The 27,641-nt window shown below is 37.0% G+C and overlaps 1 protein-coding gene across 1 annotated transcript; it reads right to left on the bottom strand.

Moving 5' to 3' along the window:
* Positions 1–216: 216 nt before the first annotated feature.
* sptlc2b (serine palmitoyltransferase, long chain base subunit 2b) lies at positions 217–26,922 on the bottom strand. Its single transcript, XM_079639384.1, has 12 exons — positions 26,635–26,922; positions 18,021–18,206; positions 17,316–17,470; positions 14,447–14,595; positions 13,352–13,476; positions 11,803–11,896; positions 11,370–11,475; positions 10,761–10,980; positions 10,539–10,665; positions 4,003–4,138; positions 3,470–3,599; positions 217–1,625 (listed from the first exon to the last, which is right to left on the bottom strand). Exons 1-12 carry the CDS (start codon positions 26,779–26,781, stop codon positions 1,509–1,511), a joined length of 1,692 nt encoding a protein of 563 aa, XP_079495510.1. The 5' UTR covers positions 26,782–26,922; the 3' UTR covers positions 217–1,508.
* Positions 26,923–27,641: the final 719 nt, after the last annotated feature.

Raw genomic sequence — 27,641 nt, 5'->3', positions numbered from 1 at the left:
TTCAAGTAAGACATAAAGGGACTTTCCACAAATAGAGTACAAATAGTGGCCTGAAAATATATAAAAATAAAGTAAAAAAAACTTTTTACAGATGGTGTGTGAAAGGCAGTTTGCCGTTTTTAAGCCAATTACCAATTTGGCACATGTCTAAAAACAGTATAATATCCCAATTTGTGTGATTGTTATTTTCTAGCAATATATATATATATATATATATACACACACTTACAAATTAAAAATTCGTTACTAATACGTCAGCACATTTTCGTTCCCAGTAAATCATGCACACAATAGAATTACTTGTTCTCTGGTTTTCCTAAATCGTGTGCACAATATAATAATTTGTTCCCTCGTTTTACTAAATCATGGCCACGTTGTAATATTTTGTTCCCTTGTTTTGGATAAATCAAAACTAGAGAGCAAATAAGGAGGAGGATACAGATGAGGGACACCAAACTGTACCCTATTTGTAGAAAGTACCACAATTCAAATTAAGATAAAACAGCAGTTTTCCATAATAGAAAGCTTTGATGAAACTAAACAGAGAATGTTAGTATTCCTCTGTATAAGGTCATTAAGACACCGGTAACTCAATGCAATGAAATGTGCATTTTCAAAAAATATCTGATTTGGAGACCTAAAAGACCAAAGCTAGTATGTTAAATGCAGATACACTGCAATGGATTAATAAATGTGTCAATATATTTATGGATATATGGATATGGATATGAAAAGTCATATTCTTATTTAGTTAAGCTACAAGTTTAGCTATAATAAATTCCCTCCTTCAGAAGTGTATATATCAAGCTTTTTCTCATTAAAAGATGACACTTTAATGTGCCATTTCTGTGGGAGTGTGTGGGTCATTGTTTTCCTGTACACTGCAAACATCATTATCATAATCAGGATTTCTGTCTTGTTTTCAAGCAAAATTTTAAATCTCATTATAGTTAAATATCCCTTTCCTTAAATACCAATTATCAAATTGTTCCCCATTGGCATATTGTTTTTTTCTGTTTAAAGCACAATTTTTTTATTTTCTTAATAAATATTAAGTAAAAGATTTTTACTTAAATATTTATTAACAAAGCATTATTTGCAAATGGAGTAAAAAACCGAGGAAATTGATCTTGTTTTAGATATTTTAAATGGAAAACAAGACAAAAACCCCAAAGATATTTTGTATAAAATACCAGAAAATGATTTTGTGTACTCTCGTGTGTGTTTAGAAGGTTGAACAACATGCTAATGCACATTCACTTTTATCCTGGGTCATTTCTTATGCTGAACACAGACGTGACATCTCTATTAAGTTGATATTGCACGTTGAAATTAACATTGGTTACTGAACCCAGAGGTAAGACTTGAAATTTGGTCAAGTAGTGGACTTCAATGAGCATCCACTGAAATGAATCAACGTGAAAATGCCAAATAAGTTAAGACACGAAACAGACAAACAGGAAAAACATGTGGCTCTGGGGTGGAAGAAAGACCATGGTGAGAAAGTGCTAGTCCTGGTGGCTCTCCAGATACGAAAAACAGTCAGATCCTTCACCCCCGGGCCTGTTTTTTCTTGAGTATTTCAGCTGGAGAAGATCCCCAACTTCACTGATGGCATTTAAAGCCTGAAAGAGTAAAGAAGAGACACTGGAGTTATTAACACTCGAATAAATGTTTGGTGGGGTGGGTTTGCTAAATGGTGACAGAATGTTTATTTCTGGGGTGAATTATTCCTTTAATGTTTATGTACTCTGGTGGATTGTGAGGTGAGTCAGAGTTTCATAGATGAATGATTTGCGGTCTCTGCCGCTTCGTGTGCTTTGAAAACATTAGCAGTTGGGTTGAGTAAGGACAGATCTAACATAAAAGGTGTTGATTTCGTTGACGGATAATTATCATCATAGTTTTCGTCAACGTCATTTTTTCCCTGACGATTTTTCCCGAGACGATAACTAAATAAAAAGCAGTTTTTGATGACAAAAAAATGAAAATCTATTGACCTTTTTGTCAATGAATAGGAACTAAATGGAATTTGGGAAGTGATTCAATCACAATGAATCTCTTTGTGTGGTAGGAAGGTTAGATGCGCACATTTGAAAGGTGACTGATCTACCCGTCAGGGTAAACAAATGGCGCTTTTCCACTGCATGGTACGGCTCGGTTCGGCTCGGTACGGTTCGTCTCGGCGCGGAAGGGTTCGGCTCGCTTCGCTTTTCCACTGCGTGGTACGACTCAACTCGGTACGGCACGGTTCGGTTCGCTTTAGCTCGGTTGCTTTTCCACTGCAGTTAGTACCGTTTCAAAGTGGGTGGGACTGATCGTTAATAGTTGTCGCCTCTTTGTCCCTACACTGTTTGTAGGTCCAGCGGCAATCAACGAGAGGAACGTCTGCACCTCGTCCACTGACCACGATTCATCCATTTCTTTTTTGATTTTTTTAAACTTATTTTGTCAAGTAAATACTCTAAAAACAGTTGCTACTGCGTTGGCTGTTGTCTGGCTATTTAAATCTAGCGGGTTTAATGTCTCTTGTTGCAAATACAATGACGCTGAAGTGACGATTCTGTCTGACCAATCAGTGATCTGCAGTGTTTTCACGTCACGTTTAGTATCGGTACGGTACGCTTGGAACCTCAACAGAGGTGGTACCATTTAAAGCGAGCCGAAGCGAGCCGTACCGTACCGAGCCGTACCGTACCATGCAGTGGAAAAGCGCCAAAGCGTGCCGTGCCGTACCGTACCATGCAGTGGAAAAGCGCCAATACACTTGCTGTATGTCTTATAAAACGTTTAAAAATTTCAACATCTGTGAGAAAGAGAAAAACAGACATATGGATACATTTTCACATTTGATTTCAAGGAAAAAAAGACCATTTGTAAACCGTGAGGAGCGGAAATCTCTGGGAAAACAAAGAAAGTTACAATACAAAAAAGGGCTATTTTACATTTGATTACTTTATTCAATTTCTTACCTGAATACTACTGATAGACCTACCTGACAAACTTAAAGCACTGTTTATTTCATTTGTATCTTTGTTCTATTGTATTTATTTTGTTCTTAATTTTGTTTATCTTTTACTGACTTTATAGACTTTCACAAAATCTTTTTGATATTTAGCTGACTAAAACTAAAACAATTCAGATGACTAAAATATGATAAACTAAATGGCATTTTAGTCAAACTAAAACTGAATAAAAATTTGCTATTAAAATTAATACTGTTTAGGAGAGCCAATAGGTAAAGTTAAGAACTAGTTTGTAAGCCAACAAGACAGGTATTTTTATTCATCATTTGAATGTTTTCTTCTCTCCATATTCCCTAATACATAAAAAGATTGATGCATGAATCTAATAAAACCTATCAAGAACATCTCAGGATGCCATTTTATCCCGTTTGCCATTTTATATATTAATTTTTTTGCCATTACTTTTGCAATTATTATTTCATTAGTGTTCATGTGATACTCACTGTGTCAAGCATTTCTCTCGTGTGGGCGGCAGACACACAGAAACGTGCGCGGGATTCAATGATGGGTGTGGCGGGAAACCCAACCACCACTGTCCCAATGTTCCTCTTCAGCATCTCCCGCCCAAATGCTCTAAACAGCAAACACAAAATGTATTCATTAAACACACACACATGTTTCCATGTTTTTTAATGAGGACTTTCCATAGACATAATGGTTTTTATACTGTAAGAACTATATCCTTTCACCCAAAACTAACACTAGCCCTAAAGCCATCACAAAAACTTTCTGCATTTTTACATTTTCAAAAAAAAAGTCCCCACAAGGTCAAAAATAACTGGCATTACTATCCTTGTGGGGACATTTGGTCCCTTAAAACGTAGGGAATACCAGGTACACACACAAAACATTCAATAGCTTTATTCTTATAGAAATTATTCTTTAAAAATCATTAAAAATAATCTGTTTAATCCTCTAGCTAGCATCTTATCAAATACAATAGCCATGATTCAGTTGAACAAAAAGTGACACTGACCCGATTTTAGCTGGCATGTAAAGCATCAAGGGTACAACAGGGGAGTCATTGTTCCCATAGATGATAAAACCCATCTCATGTAATCTCCTGCGAAAGTAGGTTGTGTTTTCTGACAGCTGACAGAGTCTTTCCTGACCTGCATAAAAGAGAAAATACAATTCATTATTATCAGTGAAAACCAGCTTCTGACCCTTTCCATGACATTGTGTTCATGCTTTTGATTGTTATAAATGTTGCTTGCTTGGTTTAGTGCTTACCATGCTCATAATTCATATCATAAGTAGTAAATTTAAGCGTGTAACTCATCCCACACTTTTTGTAGCATGAACATGAATTATAGCTCAAATTGTGTGCGGGTTGTTAAGAGAGAGGTGTGCGGTTACATTTGTAAGCGCTCAGACTTACAACTTTCACGTGGTGAAAAAAATAATCAAAGCAGGGTTTTTGTCATTTTTATTGCGTTGTTCATTCATTCATATCCAACAACAGGAATGACGAAAAGCTAAATTGCAAACGTGCTGCCTCCCCAAGTTCCACACCACCACATGGCAAATTAAAATGAGGAGGCTGTTTTATCTGAAGCCAAAGGAATTCAAATCCACTTTGAACACTGCAGAATGATCCCCTGGGGAGAGGTAGAGATATACTCTCCTGTATTAGTTTTCACTTGTTTGACATTCCACTCATAGTGAGGGGCTCCTTAGAAAGGAAAGCTCTCTCACAATATTCAGGATTGAGAATATTGGTAGAGGCTTAAAGAGAAAATATAAAAACTCAACCAACAGCAGCTTCGAGGAAATGGCTGAACGTGATGATTTCACCAAATGCAATATGTTCAACAACATTGGAACAACATTCCAATCAACCAATCAGATTTGAGGGACAAGTTTACAATTTATGTCTTACAACCAGGGTTAGGTGCTTCTGCATCAGTGTTGTTCACCTATCATTTCCCTCTGATTTTAGGGAAAGGTTACGGGTAGCGATAAGGCCGTGTGTCCACAAAAGCGTTTTTTTCACGTGGCTGGCGTATTTTTTCAATTGTTTTCAAAGGGAGCGCCAAGTTTTTTTTTCACGCTGAAGCGCTGAGTGCTCTGCGTTTTTTACAGGTCACCAAGAGTAGAAGAATGTTCAACTTTGGTTAAAACGTAGCGCTCATCACTGTCACTTTTTACCCAACCGTCCAATCACAGTGGAGGATGGGCGGGACTAATACCACACCGACCAACCGCCACATTCTGCTTGTACAACGTCAACAGATGACAACAACAAGCATAATAATGAAGCAAAATCAATTAAAACATACGAAGAGAAAATACGCCAGACAGAGAAAATACGTTACATTGTATCGACATTTTGATATAGAATTAACACAGAAACAAAATATGCTGATCCAGGGTTTTACTGTTGCTCGTAAATTTTAGAAATAAATAGTTAGTCTAAAACCGCAATGGAACAACTGTTGTATTGAACAGGTATTTTATTAGTAAATTAATTAAGTGTACCGACTTCGGTACCAAGTCGGTACTGAAATTTAAAAATGTGACGATACCAGCAATGGCCAATCAGAGACATACATGTTGAGCGCGTCAACACAATGGCCAATCAGAGACATATATGTTGAGCGCGTCAACACAATGGCCAATCAGAGACATATATGTTGAGCGCGTCAACACAATGGCCAATCAGAGACATACATGTTGAGCGCTTCAACACAATGGCCAATCAGAGGTGTTTGAAAATCCGTTCAACAGCACTCCTTTATGGAATGTTGCAGTATTTATTATATATAAAATGACACTATTCAAAAAAAATTAAAAACATGTCCATGTAATCTTTAAACAAAAAGTTAATAGGCTCCGGAACATCTCTTCTCGGCACGAGTGCTGGGTAATAGAGAGCGGCAGGAATGACGTCAGAACCTGGAAGACTGATTCACCGCTGGTTCCTTCGGGATTTTCCTAAGGGATTTTATTATGGGGGTTTTCGATTCATGTGTAAAATAAAGCCTGTGGTAAACATGACTTGACTATACTTTGACGTTTTGATCGACAATGTAAATTACACACACCCATAGTGTAACATTAATTTTGAAACAGTTGTTTGTTTTTAATTAGTAACTAGACAAGACAGGTTGAGGTGTGAGTGTGTGCAGTGTACGTTGTAGAACAAAACGCCAAAGTATCGTCAAGTTGTGTTTACCACAGGCTTTATTTTACTCATAAATTAAAAAAACTTTGAAGGAATCAGAGGCGATTTGCGGGCTCTGATGTCATCCCAGCACCACTCAACAATACGGTTCTCCAATAACATTTACAGTTTCAATCCTCTCCTCCAGCAACCTGTCACTCACATGAAACGATCACAGCAAATAGAAAGTGACAACGATTGAACAACCCAATCAAATCATGATAGACAACATTAAGTCCTACAATAAGTCCTAAGCCCTCCATTTTATCTCGTTCAAGAAGGTTTTACTCTGACATACTGTACATGCAGACTTTAAAAGCTGTCCTCTATGGATGTGCGGTGATATGGTGAACAGGTTTGCCATGTCTGATGGTTATACATTTTGTATTTTAGCATAACAGAAACTAGGACTGCACTATTAATCGGAAAAATTCCCAATCTTAAATCTCGATTACAGCTGCCGCAAGCGATTACCTAAGCATGGTGTTGATCACAGCATAATATTAATTTTACCCCCGCTGCATCAAAAGACATAACTTACAATGCGTTTTTGAAGTGACTTGAGAATTGTAGCCAATCACAGACATGCCTGTTGAGCACATGAACACAATGGTCAACCAGAAGTGCTTAAATGAGTCCGCATAAAATGGCATAAATTTGTTAAGCGCGTTCTACACTTTCTCTCGACACCTCTCATTATAACCAACAGTGTAGAGGTGATGTAAATAAGAAATTCATTATGCAGTTTCGTAAGCTCCATTAATGACAGGAGTTTTCACATGAGTGCAAAACTCAGTGAGCTCACGCTGAACTGAAGTGACTGACAGCTTCAGTGAGTTAAAGTTAGCGCTCTTTTCTCACTTTCTATGTGCGATCAATGTATTAGGCAGTCGTAGCCTAATGGTTAGAGAATCAGACTGGTAACCCAAAGGTTGTGGGTTCGATTCAAGAACTGATAAGAATTTAAAATGTGTACCATTACCGTGAAATGCAATGTAAGTCGCTTTGGATAAAAGCATCAGCCAAATATGTAAATGTGATTCTCAATACCGGCAGGAAATGACTGAGGTGCCCTTGAACGAGGCAGCGAACCCCCAATCGCTCCCTGGGCGCCACAGCGAAATGGCTGCCAACTGCTCCGGGTGTGTGTGTGTTCACGGTTTTTAGTGTGTGTGAGATCACTGCTCACTACTCTTAATGTGTGTCAAACTGTACATTTTATCAGTATGTGTGATCCCTGGGAATATAACCCATGACTTTGGTGTTCCTAGTGCTGTGCTCTACAAGTTGAGCTACAGAAATCAGCTGGAGACGAGAGGTTTCTTCAAGGTTCTTTGCTGAGAAAATCCTCTTCACATAAATATACCATACATATCCAAGAACTATACTGCCCTAGCGCTGAAGGAACTCACTAAGTCTTCAAGGTCCATCAGCATATCCATTATCCCACAAAGAGGAAAGCTCGCCCCTCTTTCTCTCACGTTAAAGCCTCACAAGGGCTTGAAGAGTTTCCAGACCCAGTGTGTGTGTGTTTGGGGTATAGATGTGGTTTTCCGAACGAACGCCCTGCTGAATCAATCAGGGGTGAAACTGAGTTTGCTGCCTCAAACTGTCAGCAGAGATGAAGTTAGCATGTGTAACCGATCGCTGAGTCATCAAGTTTACTTTTCCTAAACAAACTCAAAAAGATTGCGTGACTGCTGATAATTTGCACTTTTCAACACTGGAAATGTTCATGAAGTTCAAAGAATTCAAGTAAATTGACGCAAATAACTCCTGCTAAAGGCTACGCAAGCTTGATTTCAGATGCCACTGTGTTACGAAAAGCATCAGGATGGAGTTCAATATGCAAAACATGCACTGCAATCTATAATCGGTTTTCTTTCAGGTCAACTAACTGTCATTTCATTTAATTTTTTTAAATTTTTGTTCCTGAAATCCAAGGTATTTTCTTTTAGAGTTTTAAAAAGAGTTTTGAACAACACAAACTGACGATTTGATCCAGATAAAAACCAAGACTGGATTTTGTGATCTAATCTGATTTCAGAATCCTTTTTTGCCCTCATTTTGAAAAACCCATTTTCAAGATTTTATCCAATCCAATAGCCGAGCTTCGATCAGACTACTTTTGAACAACTGAGACCAGGCAATTCATTTGTTCCACTAGTACTTTCTGTATGCTCTTAACATGTGAATATTTTGTTAATCATGTGTTCACACGTGCATTATATTAGAAACGAAGAGTTGTGATTATTAATAATATAACAAACAGCTATATACTAACACAACTGAAGTAGTGATATATGGTCAGGGCTCTAATAAAAGTAAGATTGAATCTTAATTACATCTTTCAACAGGTAGTAAAAAAACTGGGTGTTTAATTTGACTCCATTTAAAATTTTGAATATCATATAAGATTGTTTAAACTTGTTTTTATTAGTTAAGAAATATTTCCAAGTTGAGACAGATTTTAAAATTGAAAGATGCTTATTCACGCTTTTATTTAATCTCGCCTGGATTATTGTAACACCCTGTTTTCTTCTTTAAATCAAAGTATTTTATCACGGCTTCAAATGGGACAAAATGCTCCTGCCAGATTACTGACTCGAACTAGATCTTTTAATCATATCAGTCCAGTTTTAGCTTCACTACATTGGCTACCAATTCATTAGATGATCTTTTTAAAGATAATATTATTGCCATATAAAGCGCTTCATGGTTTGGCACCCAAGTATTTAGCAGAACCTTTAAGACCTCATGAAACAGTCAGGCGTCTCAGATCTTCAAATCATGGATTGTTGGCTGTTCCAAGATCTAGATATAAAACAAAAGGTGATAGAGCTTTTGCGGTGAAGGCACTAATGTTATGGAATAGCTTGCCAATGGAGATTAGATCTACGGGGTCTTTGTCTGTTTTTGTCCGTTTTATTTGTATAAATGTGCTTTTACTACTTTGTGAAGTAGTTTGATTCTTGTGGGGTTTTTATTTTAGTTTTATGTATTAATTATGTTCTTGGTTTTAGATTTTGTTATGCTCTTCCTGTCTTTTTGCCATGATGTACTTTTGGCTCACATGTTGTTCACCTGTGTACTTTCTTGTGTGTTTTTGTGTATATTACAAAACAAACCATCTTCTGTGATCCTAAACAATGGACTATAAAGATAGCAGTTATATCTTTGTTTTAAATTGTGGGACACATGAGGTGCTAAAGGGACATGATAATGGGAGAAAAGAATATGAGATGGGAGGAAAATTTCATTTTAAAGCTTTTGCACTCTCTCAAGAAATGTTGCATTCACTCACAATACGTTTGTTTTTTGCCAATGAGCGCAGTTTCTTGGAGGAATGCAAAACTTTTTGCCAAAAAAATGCACAAGCATTAAAATAAATATTTATCACCATGTCCCTTTAGTGCCTCTGTAGGGTTCTGACTGTTCATAGAAAATTGAAAAGGAGGGAGATGTTTGTTGGTTTATGTTGTTTTCTTATACTTAAAATAAAACACTAATAGTTCTTTACATAGCCCTCAGCCTAAAATGTAACTATATTTAGAGCACGGGTAAATCCAGATTTGGTAATCTGAAAAAGTGGTGATCTAGTCCTATTTTGCTTTGAAAAACCAGCACAACAGAAAGATGGATTTGACCTGATCCTGGATTGCCAAACATGGGATTTCCACATCTAGATTATTCTGATCCAAATTAAACTTTTTGAACAACTGGACCTTGGTTACATAATTGGACACTGAATTTTTCAACAGTTTTCTGAGTGAATGCTGCCATCTACTGGCTCTTTTTGACATTGCACATACTATAAATGTACAATTACACTATTACTACTACATTAGGTAGAGTCAAACCAAAAATTATTCAGACACCAGATATAATTTTTCTATATTTTTTTACTAGTGTGTGCAGGACACTATAGTTCATTTATGTAAGTGAGGAGAGCAAAATAAAGTTTTGCTGAAGTGTTTTTCCCTTGCTTTTTACACCACGGACTGAACACAATTAATCATTGCTTGGTAATTTGTGGACCTAAATTGGTTTTATCTAATTGTGTACTTAAATTTAACAGCTGACAGCTATTCAACCTAATTCATTTGTGAGACAGTCCATGAAAAAAAAAAAACTGAAATTTCACCTGATTTGATAACTTATATTTTATTACCATTTTCTAAACCATAGTGAATAAACTGTGATAATGTGAAAAATGTTCAAGGTGTCTGAATAATATTTGTAATGTAACAGTCAAACCAAAATTTATTTTGAATAAAACCCACAAAAGATTATTCCACCCAAGTAATATTTATTAGAACTGATCATGGATAAAATTCTAAACTCACCTAATGTGGCGCCATCCTCTCCCATAATGCACTTCATAGAAGCGATAATCTGCTGGGTGACTGGTGGGGACATTGAGGTAGCATAAACTGCACTGTGAGAGTGTAACCGGAGGTAATCGGTCAGCTCCTATAAAATAAACAAATACAAAGAGAGAGAGAATTATTAAATTTTGCCATTTATAAACTCTGGAATTTGGATTGACAGCTAAACTGTCGACAAACCTTCTTTCCTCCGATGTATCCTCCAGCAGCACCAAAGCTCTTGGTGAAAGTGCCCATCATGATGTCAACATCAGATGGATCCAGGCCAAAGTAGTCCACCACACCTCTGCCTCTTGGTCCTAGCGCCCCGATACTGTGCGCCTCATCCAGGTACAGGTAAGCTTTGTACTTTTTCTTTAGGGCAATGACCTCAGGAAGTCGTACTATTGAGCCCTCCATGCTAAAAAAAGAAGAACGCAGGTGTAACATTAATGCAATACTACTCATAGAGGACTAGATATTGCAATATGTGAAAATAGAGTCTTTATGTTGTGCTTTTGAACTATTTGATAGCCAGGAAGTAAACTATATTTTTTAAAGAAATTCTCTCATTATATAAAACAGTATCTTAAATTTACATTTCAGCTTTATTTTTACATTGTCCCATCCCATCCTCCTCTGGCATTACAATGAATGTACAAGTGGTAAATATTATATAATTAGTATTATATCATATTTATATGATAGCTTGCCTCTAGCTATTCCTAGACAAAAACAATGAAATGGCCTTCCTCTAAACCGGAAAAAGTATGCAAACCAGCCTCAAGTCTGAAAAGACGTCTACTGTACCTGTAAATTCCCTCAACGAGGATGAGGATCTTCTTCCAGGGCCGGTGGGTTCGAGGTTGGCCGTGCACGATAGCATCCTGAAGCAACTTCTCCAGACTCTGCATATCTGAAAATAATGGTAAAAAAATTGTATTTATGACCAGGCTTTTCAACTTGCAGATGCTGTTCTTAGCGAGCAGCTTACAAAACAAAGTAAGGCATAATTTGATTGCATTATTTTCAATTACACTGTCAAAAGGTCTATTCACAGGTACATTTATCACCTATGATTAATTTATTCTGCAACCAAAAGTGTTCAGTAATGAGGGAGTAGCACAGGCCACTGTGAACTCACAATGGTCAACAATCCTGTATAAGATCAAATATAATCCAATCTGGTTCTGATTGTTTTGCTTTTACTTTCAGTGTGGGCAAACAATTAGCATGAACTTACTGTTGTGTTTGAATACACGGATGGTAGAGCCAGAGAGTCGGGCGCCCAGAACCAGAGACGTATGATTGAGCTCATCACTTAAGACCAGACAGCCCTAACACACACACACACACACACACACACACACACCAACACTTTAATTTGAGTGAAAAGCAAGAATGCACATTACATAACACAAAAGCGGTTGGCTGAAGTCCACAGTGCTAAGTTGAGGAGGTGCACTATGTAACTTTTGTGTTCAAAATTCACAACATTTAAATAATGAGTCAATAATCATCAATCCTTCTTCCAAAACGTGTTTTTGTATTACCCTAATTCACTATGGTAAGCCTATTAAAAGGGTTTATATTTTCGACTGGGCGGAATGGATTTTTTGGGAAATTGCATACGTGCGTCACTCGCCTGTGAATGCTATTACTCAACAGGTAAGGTATTTTATTGAACAGACACAGTCATATGCAGCTCTCTAACAGAGTTCACTGTAGGGCATTATCTATTGTAAAAGGTCATTTCATTATTGTTGTTGTAAAGCTGTGCCGGAATTTATTTTCAAGGAAGTACCATGTCTATAAATGGGTATAGCTGCAGTAAAGTCAGCTTGACATATTTTCCATCTAAACTGGTTATACCTCTTAACCCTGGTAGTGAATGTTTTATAAGCAGTAGGATAATCTCTCTCCTTTTTAATTATGAGAAAGAACCATATTCAACTGCAGAGTCACGCAGAGCCAAAGCACAACCAAAACAATGTTCTTACGCAAAATGCATGCAGTTTTTTTTTTTTTACCAGCTAAAGGGCCAAACGTTGTACCTTTAGTTGTATTAGTTTTTCTGGTGTTTAGGAATAATGTTATCTGTACTTCCTCATTACTTTATAATGACAAGATGAGTCAAGTTGCTGAACACAGATTAAGCGTCATTGACATGGAAAGTCATGTGTCAATGTACTCAGATTTATAACAAGAAATTGCAAACTTTCAGAAAGAGTTTTGCAACTCAGTTACAATAAATGTCCCAGTTCTGAAAATAACAGAATGTTTTTAAAGTTCATCAAGCTCTTGTTTATATTTCCTTGCGCTTAGTCCAATGGGAATTTATTTAACATCATAATGATTTTTTTTTCTTTATATTACATTTTGTATCCTATATTCAAAATCAATGTGTGCTTTTGAAGCCCACTGAAGTAGTTCTTGTCCTGATTTAACAGGATTTCCAGGTGGGGGAGGAATGTTGTTTAATTTTGTATTTGGCAGGGCAAGTTGGAATGTTAATCAAAACTAATTAAATCTTTTGTGAATGAAACCAGGAATGTGTGTACACATTCTAAAGCATTAAGGCTTTCAAGAGCATGTTACGTGACAAAATACCAGTGTGAGCCAAATAAATCTGTCAAGGAACAGATATGGCCATTGGGAGTATTTCAATAAAAGAACAAAAACAAAACGGCCCAACCCCAATGTTCCTTCCCACCCTGCTTTGTTTTGAAGTGAAAAGGAAATTCGTAGCATTCCATTTGATTTAATGTTTGAGCTTATAGAAATACCCTTACTTTTCCCGTCAGCGCAGGAATATTCATGGAGTTTGTAGCAAAGCCCATTCCAAACACCATGGATGACTCCACCCCTAAAAACCTGGCCACCAGCTTCTCCAACTCCTCGTGCTTGTCAAGATTTCCTACAAGATATAACAAATATCTCAATGATACAACATTTCCAACACAAATAAAGCACCAAAAACAGCTCTATTATTATAAAGATCCATTATGCAACAACTCAAAACCAGTTCACACAAGCCATTTATGACAAATGTAAAATTTATTTTGTTTGTTATTTAAATAACATGATAACACAAATGTAATTGTTCATAAATTAGCATTTCGAGTAATTGTGTAATTCACACAAAAAAAAAATTCTGTCATCATTTACTCACCCTCAAGTTGTTCCATATGAGTTTCTTTCTTCTGCTGAAAACAAAAGAAGATATTTTGAAGAATGACGGTAACAAAACAGTTTATGGGCCCCGTTGACTTCAATAGTATGGGAAAAATATACTATGGAAGTCAATGGCTACCGTCAACTGTTTGGTTACCGTCATTCTTCAAAATATATTATTTTGTGTTCAGCAGAAGAAAGAAACTCAAACAGGTTTGGAGCAACTTGAGGGTGGGTAAACGATAGTGAAGGAACAGAATTTAAATTTTTTAAGTATTTAAGTATTTGCTAAATGTTTTGTTTAAAGTCTCAACTGAGCAACACGTTTAAAAAAAAGTGATGAAAATCAGCTTCTTAGCTCTCCACCTCCAAAGAAGTTGCAGGGAAACAATGATAAAGGTCTGATAAGAAATAAGAGTCTTTCATAGTGCTGCACATTTATTTTCCACCATTTCACCATAAAAACATTTCCTCATCCCATGGGATGAATAACTCTAACAAGAACTGAATATATGAATAAGTATTCTAAGGGTCAGTGAGAGGATAGGAAATAAAATCACGACAACGTAAAATTAAGGACAAAGTCTTGATTAATATTATAAAAGGACCAAGTATATGGTCCTTTAAAACCTACCCCAAAAGTGTCAGACCATTATTTGTCCCCTATTAAACCAGAGAAGTAACGTCTGTAAAGATAGATAGAGATTTATTACCCATCTCCTGCCTGGTGCTGCTCACCCCCGCGCCATATTTCACAGTGCACTCAGAGGCAGCGTCGGCGCATGAGCCGGAGTTCTCAGCAAAGCCCAGGTAGTTATACGAGCCCATATTAATAACATCCTTCAGAACCTTCCCTGTGTGTCTGCAGGAAACAACATGGAATAACCTGAGCATCTGAAAAATACTCATTAATTGTAATACTAGTAACAATGACAGAATCACCTTTTAAAGGTGCAGTAAGCGATTTCTGAGAAACACTGTTGATATTTGAAATCAACCCAAACAAACACACCCCTCCCTTCATTGCTCCGCCCCCAAATGTGGATGTCTTATTATCATAGCTGAAGCGAAGCAAAATAATGCTTTGTGACGAATAAAGCCAAGATGGCAAACATATCCATTCCTGCTGTTTAGTCTTTTTTAGCTTTATTACTTTCCACATGAAGAGTTTGGTTCCAAAACACGATAAACGCCATTTAAAAAAAAAATTTAGTTCCCGCAAAAATCAGTATTATATCTGGTCGGTATGGAAAACTCAATTTTTTATTTTATGTAAAATGCGATATCCGCAGTGTTATTCTGTCAGGTTTTCTCCCTTTCTTTCCAAACCGCGACAAACGCCAGTCTACTTTCTCTGCAGAATGCAGACTCATGTTCTCACACGAAAGCATCAAACTTCTGTCACGCTGACACATTGACCACAGGGGATGAAAAACTTTCAATTGTTTTACTCAGTCAACCAAAACCGAGCAGGACCAAGCCATTTTACAGCTGATCGCCATAAAAAAAGTTCAGGAGGTATTTCCTAGCGATGGCTGATTGAATGTATTTTTAGTCCAGTGCCTGTATATACGATTAGTATTGACCAAGTTCAGAGGCTGTCATAAGTGGATCAACTTACTTTGTTGTGTATTTTCAACAGTTAAAATATGAAAAATAACTTTTATATTGATTCAATGGATTACTTGCATTTAAAAAAAAGAAAGTGTCATGCATTTATTGCATTTAGGGGAAAACAATTTTTTATAAATATTTGAAAATCAAAATCTGGATTTGAATTTTTTTTATGTTATTATGACCTAAAGATGCTATGTGAAAGTTTGAAAAAGAAAATAGTGGTTTTCATCTTGCCACTCTCTTGGTAAAGAAAACACATTTTTACTCAAATTAATCAAAATGGATTTATCACGTTTTAAAACCAAACTCTTCATATACATTTAGAATAATTTTATATCATTTTCTATTACTGTTCCAGTAATCATATGTTGTGCTCTGTGGTTCCTTCAAAAGTAAAGCGAAAGGTCTCCTTCTCAAGAGGCCCGGTGGTTAAAATGTTTACTTGCCCTGCCAAAATTGGCCCCACCACAAAAAAAGTAATAAATAAATTAATAAAATAAAGTAGGCCTAGTTATTGTTTTAGTTGTTTTTGATCCACGTAACCTTAATAAATAAGGTTATGACTCCAAAAACGACTAGCTTAAATATAAATTTTAAATATTGTTATAGACAGTCAGTAATAAAATAAGAATAAATAATCAAATTATGAGTAATAGCACAAATAAATAAATACAACAGAACAAACATATACAAGTGTATATAAAATATCACTGCATAAATATACATAAACCCTTATCACAGTTATTCAGTCAAGAGCAGTGAGCGCTTTTTTCTGTCTTTTGTTTGATTAACATATAACAGTCAGCAGCAGGAATATTAGGCTGCAGTCACTTAAAATGTCTGATTTTAGCCTCTGATTTGAATGCTGTGTTTGAAGGGGCGTGTCTGTGTGAGACTTCAGTGTAAACGCCCACTGTTTTGATTGGCTGACATGTCTGCATATTAAATAGCTAGTATTACATGTGGAAATCACGTTTTTACTATTACAGCTAACTAATCGTGAAAAGTGCTCATAATAGTATTATATTTAAATATATAACATTATATTTAGATTGTGGCATGAAAGGTTGCTTTCATCAAAACTAACAGTGCAAACACAATGTGAATAAGAGATTTGTTGGTTATACGTTTTTTTGACAGCTCCAGCTATTGTTAATGAAGCGTTCTTCGATCGTGTTCTATATACAGGCTAATTAATCACAGTTTAACTAACAGATTATTTTCATCCAACTAGTTCACTGGTTTGATTAAGTGACACAAAGACAAAGAAAATCTGACTGTACATAAATCATTACATATCAGAAATCACTGGTCACAGATCAGGCATTAGAATAAAAAAACATTTTGAGCTCTAAAACGTACAAGATGTTTTTATAGTACAATGACATTATGTGAAGAGATCAAGGAAATTGATTTGTCAGTTCACGACCCCTTAAAGTTCACCTATAACCGACTATGTTTACAATGATACTCGACAAGACGGGCAATTTGACAATTTTGTGTGAATATGTCCATGCAAGCTCAGAAAGACAAGATTCACGCTGTGAGATGTGGCGTTCTGGGCACACGCGTGTTGCCATCAACTGGCCCGAGTGTCTTTCAAGCTGGCCCCGGGCCATCGGGCAGTCCTTACTGTCGAGCCCTGTCAAGGTTTTAACGTCATGGCATGATGTTGTAGAGTAGTCATTTTCCATTGACTTTGGTTTGGTAAAAAAACACTTTTCGAATTTATAGTGGTCAGACGAAGTCGGACTGAGCACTGAGAAAGACGCAACTAAGATCATTCAATAATCTGCTAATGTTTACTGCTGACTAGTTTGGAAATCAGACAAACTTGCATTTTACTGGTTTAGTGTATCAGACTAAACCCTTCTGATAAGTTTTAGATTTCAGACAAACAGATGTCTTCTGACGGGATCTGGTAGACTGGATCACATCCTGGCGTAAGCACAATTTAACACTCACTCAAAGGTCCAGTTGTAGTCAGGTGTGACCTGCTCCACCAGGTCCATCTTGGCTCCAGGGACGCTGCATATGGGCCTGTTCCAGTTATCTCTGATCCTCATGTACAGATTCCTGGTGTAGAAGTTCTCAAAGTCCTGGTACAGTGGAACAAAATCCTGGGAACGCAACGTCAAAAGAAAAATATAACAAAAGCCAGGGTTGTAAACATTTGAACATGGTGATTGAGGTAAATTGTTATTTTTTTGACCACAACTTCTTATTTTTTGTTTAGTAGTGCTCTTCATAAGCTACATAAGATAGTTACATGTTCCCTAAAAGAGAAATTTAGCCCCTCAGCCAGCGTTGGCTTCTCAAACATCAATATTTACAGCTTTTGTAATAGAGTCCCTCAATTGTCCTCAGTGTGAAAAGATTGATCTAAAAATTAGTTTCAAACAACCCTGAGGATTTTTCTGAAGAACAGTCGACAGTTTAACTGCTATCACAAAACATAAAAACAGTCGTTGAACATCCAAAATCATGTACATTTTGAACAGGTAATTTTGTATATTCAGATGTTATTTTGACTTGACTTTATTTAACATCTGTTATGTGAAATGGCTTAAGCGCAAAACTAAATACATTTGAAAAAAAATTCTTATTAATAAGGCAAGCACTACAAAAAAAAAAAAAAAAAAAAAAAAATCTTGATTCTTTTAACTCTACCTTCTGCTGTTCTCTCTCTCTGGCCAGATGACACTTCTCAAACTTCCAGTCCCTCAGGAAATCTCGCAAATAGCCAAAAATGGTAAGGATGCCGTAGCCCACGTAAGTGAGGACGGCCACCAGTAGTGGCGTCTCCTCAAACGACTCTGCAAACGGCTTGTTGTAAAGCGGTGAAGCATGATGGTTCTGTAAAAAAAATAAAAAAGAATATCTAAACATACAATAAGAGCATCAGCAAACACAAGCAATCCTTTTTTTCAATCCGTCAAATTAATTTAAAAAAAAAAGTAAACTCAACAGGTATGAAATATATTCAGTAAGAGAAAAGACGAGCACTGGACTGCAGCAGGTTAGTGGGGAAATACATTCTGAATGCACAATTGGAAAGAAAATATATTTATAAGAACATTTCAGCAGGATCAAGTCAAAATAATTCATGTTAACGCAGAGAACATGATTAATTGTTTTGATCAATTGACAGCCATAAACGTAGTAGGCTAATAATCTACATGCATGCAAGTGTGCTGAACGCTGTTACTGGAAACTCTGAGTTATAGTAAGTAGAACGCGGATGTAGTTGTGCAAGAAGTCCATTACATAACTAAATAACAGTTGAATTCTCTATGGAAAATGTGAAATGCAGTTTGGACTGAAACTGCTCACAGCATGTGATCAAGTCACGGCCACCCTACTCTAAAACCTGTCCTCCCGGTAAGGAATGGGTTGATCCCACTGTTCCAAATCCTGAATCAGCCTTCTTACGAAAAGCTGAAGCACGTCAGGGTTAACACAGTTTGTGGAAGTGCTGAGCGTGAAAGGCTTTCTGGGGAAAACCTGCATTGCTAAATATGGGGAAGTCTTATATTTTCTCAGTCAGTATGCCAGTTATCAAAACTGTTCCTTCCTAAAACAAGACAAACAAAGCCATTCTTTAAAGGAACCGTATGTAAGATGACCAAAACTGGTACTGCAAACCCCCTCCCCCCTGACTCGAGGTTGCCAGATAGGCTGCAGGATCCAGCAGGAACGTAGGCTGCTACAAGGAGCTTCCAATGGCAAGACTAGAGCAGAGCTGGCAACCCGGATGCCGAAACACTTCTGACTTCGTGATTGGTAGATAGGTGGAGGGTAGCGCATCAGGCCAAAACACAACATGACAACATCAACATCAGTTGAAGGCTGCAACTTCACTTTTAAATGTTTTTTAAAAGTGTGTGTAGTACTGTGTACCGCCGGTGTGTGTACACTCCTACTAGAGAATGTGTTCGAATTTTAAATACGTCCGGTGTGCGACCCGCTTTAACGTTACGTTTTGAGAGGATGAATGATGAGCGCGAGACGACGAAATGGATGCCAATAAGATTCTGAATGTAAAGTTTACTTTTAAAAAGTTGCCAAATGGTTCTATTGACAAGACCAAAGGGATCTGTGTGTTGTGTCGTTGTGAACTGAGCTGTCATCGCGGCACGTCCAGTCTAAAATACCACTCGATGGTCAAGCACACACACTGCTGATGCGTTTCTACGCCCACTCGTCAATATCAGTAACGTTACCTCTTCAGTATTTCTTTCACCCTTTTATTGATGTACAGTGTTACATTGTGTGAGAGATTATTTGCTCCAAGTGAGAATGTTAGTGTGAAATTGAACACAGTATGTTGTTTTCAATAAAACACATTTGCACAAAGCAAGCCGATCCACTTTTCCATGTTGATAAGAGCATTAAAATGAGAAAAAATAATGGAACAAAAAGAAATCAAGAGACATTTAGAATAGATAAAAATGTGCGATTAATCGCGAGTTAACTATGACATTAATGTGATTAATCGCGATTAAATATTTTAATCGTTTGACAGCCCTAATTTGAAATGAACATGATTTCTTAATGTCTACTGACATATCAGGGCCATTTTATGATTAATTGAAAAACATTTCTTACTATTGATAAGTTCATAGTTCCATTATTACTATGGATAAGTTCCTTTAAATATGGATTATTAAATGTTACCTAAAACTACTGAAACTATTATAGTAGGGCTGGATGATATATTTTAATGATATTCATTACATTTATCCATATATTTATGCATTTCAAAACTTATATTAACAAAATATTAACTGAGCACTAAGAAGACTTGGAGTGTGAACAATGACCACAGCCATAGACACCATTAATTGGCCGAAGTGTCTATTTGCATTAAATGTAAATAGCCTGCCTTGTTGGCAAAGGCTATTTACACCAACACCGCCCACCAATGTCTGGTTGGGCCAAACATGATTAAAAAAGACGTACGCCACTTGACGTCTGCAGTGGTCAGGGAGTGTGGCTCCTTGGAAGTAGCTTTGACGTGTTCGACCAGAGTTCAAATCCAAACTTGCTCCTCTCCCTTTTCCCATCACAAATCAGATCGAAATGGCATTTATTTTCAAAAGAAATGAAGAAAATATTTGAAAAGTGGAAAGTTATTTTTTCGGAAATAAACGACTGTTTAATAATAAAGTATTTATTGGTTAGGTTTAGGGAGGGCTTTATTGGCCCAATAAGGCGGCATCCCTTTAATAATTTTAATAAATATAATAATTTGCACCACAGTGGGGAGAACAAGTATTTGATACACTGCCGATTTTGCAGGTTTTCACACTTACAAAGCATGTAGAAGTCTGTCATTTTTATCATAAGTACTCTTCAACTGTGAGTGACGGAATCTAAAACAAAAATCCAGAAAATCACATTGTATGATTTTTAAGTAATTAATTTGCATTGTATTGCATGACATAAGTATTTGATACATCAGAAAAGCAGAACTTAATATTTGGTACAGAAACCTTTGTTTGCAATTACATAGATCATATGTTTCCTGTAGTTCTTGACCAGGTTTGCACAGGGATTTTGGCCCACTCCTCCATACAGACCTTTTCCAGATCCTTCACGTTTCGGGGCTGTTGCTGGGCCATACGGACTTTCAGCTCCCTCCAAAGATGTTCTATTGGGTTCAGATCTGGAGACTGGCTAGGCCACTCCATGACATTGAGATGCTTCTTACGGAGCCACTCCTTAGTTGCCCTGGCTGTGTGTTTCGGGTCGTTGTCAGGCTGGAATCCAGCCTGGTCATTTTCAGGTCGTTGTCAGCCACGACCCATCTTCAATGCTCTTACTGAGGGAAGGAGGTTGTTGGCCAAGATCTCATACATGGCCCCATCCATCCTCCCCTCAATACGGTGCAGTCGTCCTGTCCCCTTTGCAGAAAAGTATCCCCAAAGAATGATGTTTCCACCTCCATGCTTCACGTTTGGGATGGTGTTCTTGGGGTTGTACTCATCCTCCTTCCTCCAAACACGGCGAGTGGAGTTTAGACCATTTTTGTCTCATCAGACCACATGACCTTTTGCCATTCCTCCTCTGGATCATCCAGATGGGCAAACTTCAGACAGGCCTGGACATGCGCTGGCTTGAGCAGGGGGACCTTGCGTGCGCTGCAGGATTTTAATCCATGACGGCGTAGTGTGTTACTAATGGTTTTCTTTGAGACTGTGGTCCCAGCTCTCTTCAGGTCATTGACCAGGTCTTGCCGTGTAGTTCTGGGCTGATCCCTCACCTTCCTCATGATCATTGATGCCCCACGAGGTGAGATCTTGCATGGTGCCCCAGACCGAGGGAGATTGACCGTCATCTTGAACTTCTTCCATTTTCTAATAATTGCGCCAACAGTTGTTGCCTTCTCACCAAGCTGCTTACCTATTGTCCTGTAGCCCATCCCAGCCTTGTGCAGGTCTACAATTGCATCCCTGATGTCCTTACACAGCTCTTTGGTCTTGGCCATTGTGGAGAGGTTGGAGTCTGTTTGATTGAGTGTGTGGACAGGTGTCTTTTATACAGGTAATGAGTGGACAGGAGGGCTTCTTAAAGAAAAACTAACAGGTCTGTGAGAGCCGGAATTCTTACTGGTTGGTAGGTGATCAAATAACGTGCACGCGTTGCGCGGTTTGGAGCACAGTCTCTGTCTCGCGGGCGCGCTCGCTCTAGATTCCGGAGATTTTAACTAATTCGCGGGCATCAGTGAGCCGCTATCAATATGCGGGAGACTCCCGGAACTTCCGGGAGACTTGGGATGTCTGTATTTCTATACTGAAATAATATCGGCATTAGAATTATTGATTTTTCATTAGGCTATTTTTTGGTGCCCCCTCAGCTCTTGATGCGCGTGGTGGGAGCGGCGGCGCTGACAGGCGGTATGGTATAAAGCTGCTGTTTAAATGTGTTCGGCTTTTCTGTTTACAGAAACATGTTCTCTAATCTGTTTAGAAGATTTAATACAAAATATATTAAAGTTTTATATCATTTTGTTTATTTCATATGATTATGATGACGACCAACACCAACACTGTTTTACTTTGGCACTTTGGCTAAGAAAAGTTGACTTAAAAGATTGTGAACCAAAATACTTCAGTTTTTTATAAAAAAATATATTTATTTTAAGTTATATTGTTGTAAACCAATCAGGGGGTTGGTGTAAAGCTGCTGTTTTATTTAAAAATGTGTTCTGATTTTGTGTTCTAAATGTTCTAATTTTGGAATAAAATATTAAGTGACCTTTTTGTCACTTGTAATGAAGCTTGCTTATTAGTGAAATTATTAATATCATGGAATGGTAATTATTGTCTTTAGCCTGGAGTTATGGCTCTCAATATCTCAATATATATCGTTGGGGAAAAAAATATCGCAATGTAATTTTTTTCCAATATCGTGCAGCCCTAGTATCAAATACTTGTTCTCCCCACTGCATGTTATTATTGCATTCCGTTTAATGTACAACAACAATGAGGTGCAAATAGTGTCTGCGTCTATTTAGGGAAATAGCAACTAACAACTAGGCTATTTCACGTATTGCAATGAACTTCTACTTTTGTGTTAATAGCATATATTGTTATTTGCAATAAGTGCAAATAGCCACTGCCTTAATTGGCCCCAACAGCCTTTAAATTGTTGCAAAATTGAAGTAAAGATGTGCGAATTCTGCGAAACTATTCAACTAGTCGATAAAACGATACTGCTGGTGCTAGTCGTCTTGGAAATTCTTTGTTTTGTTTTTGTGTTCCATTTTGCTTCATATTTTGACAAAGGCTACGTTTAAATTACCGCCACGTTAATGTTACGTTTGTAAAATTCATATATTATTATTTTGTATATCTGGAGCGGAAAACAAAATCATTTGATTTTAACTCAGATTTGCGTTGGTTTTGTCTGTGGTGCCTGTAGCGGGTTCAGAGAAATGTCCACTCGAAGCTGAGCAAGGTGAGGGACGATATGGTATAAAATGTTATATTGGATTAAAGGAGGAAAATTATTAATGAAACTTACTTGACACTTGAGCAGTTGCTATATCAACATCCTAAGTTAACTAAGAGACCAACATAATTTTTGGAACTGAATTTTTAATTCAATGTATTAAATATGACCTACTTGATCTGTGCGTGTATTTGCGTTTAGCTTAAAAAAAAAAAAAAAACCTAGAAAAAAAAAAAACAATGCTTCACAGCACATTTGACCCAAAGGTCCATTTCTATCACCCAGCACGAGAAAAACTAGCTTGACAACACGCCAATTTTCTTGGAAAAATTGTTGCTCCCATGTGCTCAGGGCAAACATCCTCAGGTTGCAAAGAACAAAGCGCTGATCTCTCCAGTTACATGACAGAACACTACACTGTTATTTTCCAAGCTTGTGTCAATACAAAACAGAGACAAGCAAACGCTAGTGAACACTAACCCCAAACAACTCAATCTATCCATCCCAAAACCACTCATCACAATTTAATGGGCTGCTGATGCTTTTCATGTTGAGCATTAAAAGTAGGTAGTATAATAACTTCATAATAACCAAGTCATTAACAAACCTTATATAATGTTTAGTTCATGTACATTTAAATATAAAGATATATTAAACCAAAGTTTCAGTACACGTCTAACTACTTTAAAGCACATTAACTATCAATTTATTTTATAAAATGGGTAGTTCTGGATGCTGACTGTTTAATATGGTCATTAACATTAAACAGCAGTTTAACACACTTTATGTGCACAAGACCAATAGAGAAGAACCAGTCATCTCAGTTTACAGGTCAGGGTAAGGACAGTTTACTATAGCAGAAGAATGGCACTTACAATTTTTGCTTAAAAGTATTAATATTCTATCCTTAATATTTTTATGATTTAGTATCCTAGCTGTTAAGAAAAAGCAATAAGGCACTTTAGGTTATATAGGAAATTTGCTACATATTTAAAAGGGATGCACGATCGGAATGGAGCGATAAAAGCAATTATTTTCACTATAGCCTAGTTCATAGGCCAATTCTTTAAAAACAACCAACGATCAGGGCTGATTTACACTGTCAATCAAAAGGAGGTGGAAAACGTGTCAGACTGCAACTCCTACTGTGTGTGTGTGTGTGTGTGTGTGTGTGTGTGTGTGTGTGTGTGTGTAGAAAATGTCTCATGTTGAATTTAGAGCTGTCTACGTGACAATAACACACTAACAGTTGATAAATAGCAACGTTAAAGCAGGCTCTATTTGACCCTATGATTCACCTGTGGTTTAAGCCTGTGGTTTTCCCTACACCAAACATTATTTGTAGTGTGCCTCCCATCACAACGAGCTTTGTTACTTGTGATGATAAGAAACAAAGTGTCAGCTTTTAAATTCTGTCCATTTTATCACAAAAGTCAAACAATAAAGGGTGTTTTGATGCTTTTAATGTGAGTCATCTAATCCACTTTAATACAAGTTGTTATGGCATTAATGTATGTATGCTGTATGTATTTTTTAATACATTTGTAATGAAAACGAGCGTTTATGAAAACTACCTTATGTGCAACGGAGTTGTAGCCTGGGAAAACCCAGACCACTTTCGGCAAATTTAGATTTGCTCTGCAAGTGGGTCTGGCAAAGAGCCCATTGAAACCCATTTCCAATCCGTCGAAATCGCGGCACCAATCAGAAACGTTGGGGCGGGCTTTACACGATGACGACAGAGCAGAGACGGTAACGCAGATTTTGTACATTACAAAGATGGATGCCGCCGTGGAACATCACAACATCACTCGTTCGAATCAACTATCGCGTCTGTTTCAAGCGATTTAAAATGGTGATTTTCGTTAACACAAACAGAGAATTGCTGAGAGTCTCGGGATGTTTCTGCATACGTCATGACATTCATCGCTCTGATTGGTTTTAGATCTATCCGACGTCCGTTGGTGACGCCCCTGTGGAAATGAATTGTCTATGGAGCTTTGCCAGACCCTAACTGAGTTACAACTGAGAGTGGTCTGGGTTTTCCCAGGCTAACTGAGTTGTGTACAAACAGTTACAAATTATTTTGTGTGTAATAATTATATCAGAAAACGAATAGCATAATGTAATAGTTTGGGCTTTGTTGTTAATGTTAACCTCTAATATTATAGTTGTACCAAATGAGGAGGATCCCTCTATAGTTTATAGCATTAATTGAGAGATTTTATTTTTCCTTAAGAAAATCAAACTGTCGGTATCAGTATCGTCAGATTTTATTCTGGACAATCGGCTATCGGTTTAGGCGGAAATAGTGGTATCGGTATCGGTGCATCTCTAAAATTTAGTCTCAACTTTTCAAGCATTACATTTTTTTTATGAGACCTGGGCTTGTTGTCACAAATTCAGGGTATGTTAATAACTATAATTCTTGAGTCAAAACTAATTGCAAAGACATACCCATCTTTTGTGAATCATGATCTCTGAACTGAAATTGTAATGTCATGTCATCATATTCATATTTGTATTCTCATATTTTGGTAACACTTTATAATAAGGTTCATTAGTTAGCCTAATGTATTAACTAACATGAACTAACAATGAGCAATACATTTATTACAGTATTCATTCATCTTTGTTAGTGGTAGTTAATAAAAATACAGCTGTTCATTGTTTGTTCATGTCAGTTCACAGTGCAATAACTACTGTTAACAAATACAACCTTTGCTTTTAATAACGTATTAGTAAATGTTGAAATTAATATTAACTAAGATTAATAAATGATATAGAAGTATTGTTCTTTCTTAGTTCATGTTAACTACGAACCTTATTGTAAAGTGTTACCCATATTTTAATAGCTGGTGAGTAAAAAACGAATACAAATCTGATGCCATTAAATAGCATTTGAAACCCATATTGTGGGTAATGTCCGACCAGGCATTTATTAAAAATAAAAAGTACGTTAAGTTATAAAAATATGATTAAAATTATGATTTTGGAATTTTAGTTTGAAATATATATATGCGTGTAAAGAGATTCTAGTTATTTTCATTTCGCCTGGTTAACGTTAACAGTTTGAACGGAGGAAAACTCCTGAAACCATGACAGACTTTAATGAGATCACACACACCCAAACACCCGCACCCACACACGAACATAAACACGATCAACGGAACGGAACGTTCCTACAACAAACCCGTAACTCACTATAATGTCTATATGAAACAGAATGTATTTATCCACTGTAACCATAATAAACAGCAGTGGCAGCTGCTGCGAGTGTACACTGGAGCATGTTTCCGGATGTGTGTATGGCAGGAGGCGGCCTCACCTTCTCTGCCGGGCGGCGGTATCTCTTCTGCTGTTGCTGGAACACGCAAAGGCTCTTCACGAACCCATTTCCGCTCGCTTTCTTGTCTTGTTTCGTCCGGTGAACGGTATCTCCATTTAGAAGCTTACTAGAGGAGTTTTGCGTCATGGCAGGCCGGAGATGTGTGCTTGGTCTCCTGCTTCACTTGTTTAATCTCTCACTGGAGTTCCCGTATCCTCCAAACCGTCGAATGACAAAGACACGCCCACTCCTAGATTACTGGACAGACCTCGCCCTCCACACACACTTGCAGCCAATGGGGTTAAGGGACGTTTTATGGGCGTGGTGGTTTGTTAATGAATATTTATTTTCCGACTGAAGTCATTGGGGGCGTGAGCCAACCAACCTTCGGTCTTACGTCACACATTACGCGTTTTTATTGGATACTAGATAAGCACTGAGACGTGATGGAAACTCTGACATAATGGGGCTTACGTTAAATATCTAACTGGGTGTAAGCATTATTGAGATTTGTTTTGTGAAACAGACCATGAAACTTGCTCATGTCTTAAAAATAAATAAATGAGGCACTTTCCATAAACAAGGAACAAAATATGTTTTGAAAGATGCACTGTAAACAGTAATGCTCAAAATAATTAATTTATCTGAGTAGGGTAAACTTAAATTAAACAAATTAGTTCAATCAAATTAACTTTTATGAGTATATAGAACTTTATTTTTAGTTTGAGTTCAAAAACACATTATAAGTAATTAGAATTGTTTTATTGTTTTGAGTTTTATTAACTTGTTTATTTTCATTTAAACCGACTTAAATCGAAGCTAAACTGGTCAATATTATTATCTAATATTTGAAGTTAAGAGAAATTAAAATGTATGAGTACAAAATAAAAAACAGTTCTGCTTACTTAAACTTTCTTACCTTAGAAATTTTGATGAAACTGATTGCTTTCATTTGTTTTTTGAGTTTTGCCAACAAGTCTATTTTCTGTTCTTTTTCAAAATTAGTG

This window comes from Phoxinus phoxinus, assembly GCF_949152265.1.
Source record: "Phoxinus phoxinus genome assembly, chromosome: 16".
Taxonomy (NCBI): domain Eukaryota; kingdom Metazoa; phylum Chordata; class Actinopteri; order Cypriniformes; family Leuciscidae; genus Phoxinus; species Phoxinus phoxinus.
The sequence above is the reverse complement of the archived record's forward strand: the minus strand, read 5'-3'. Positions and strand labels throughout refer to the sequence as shown.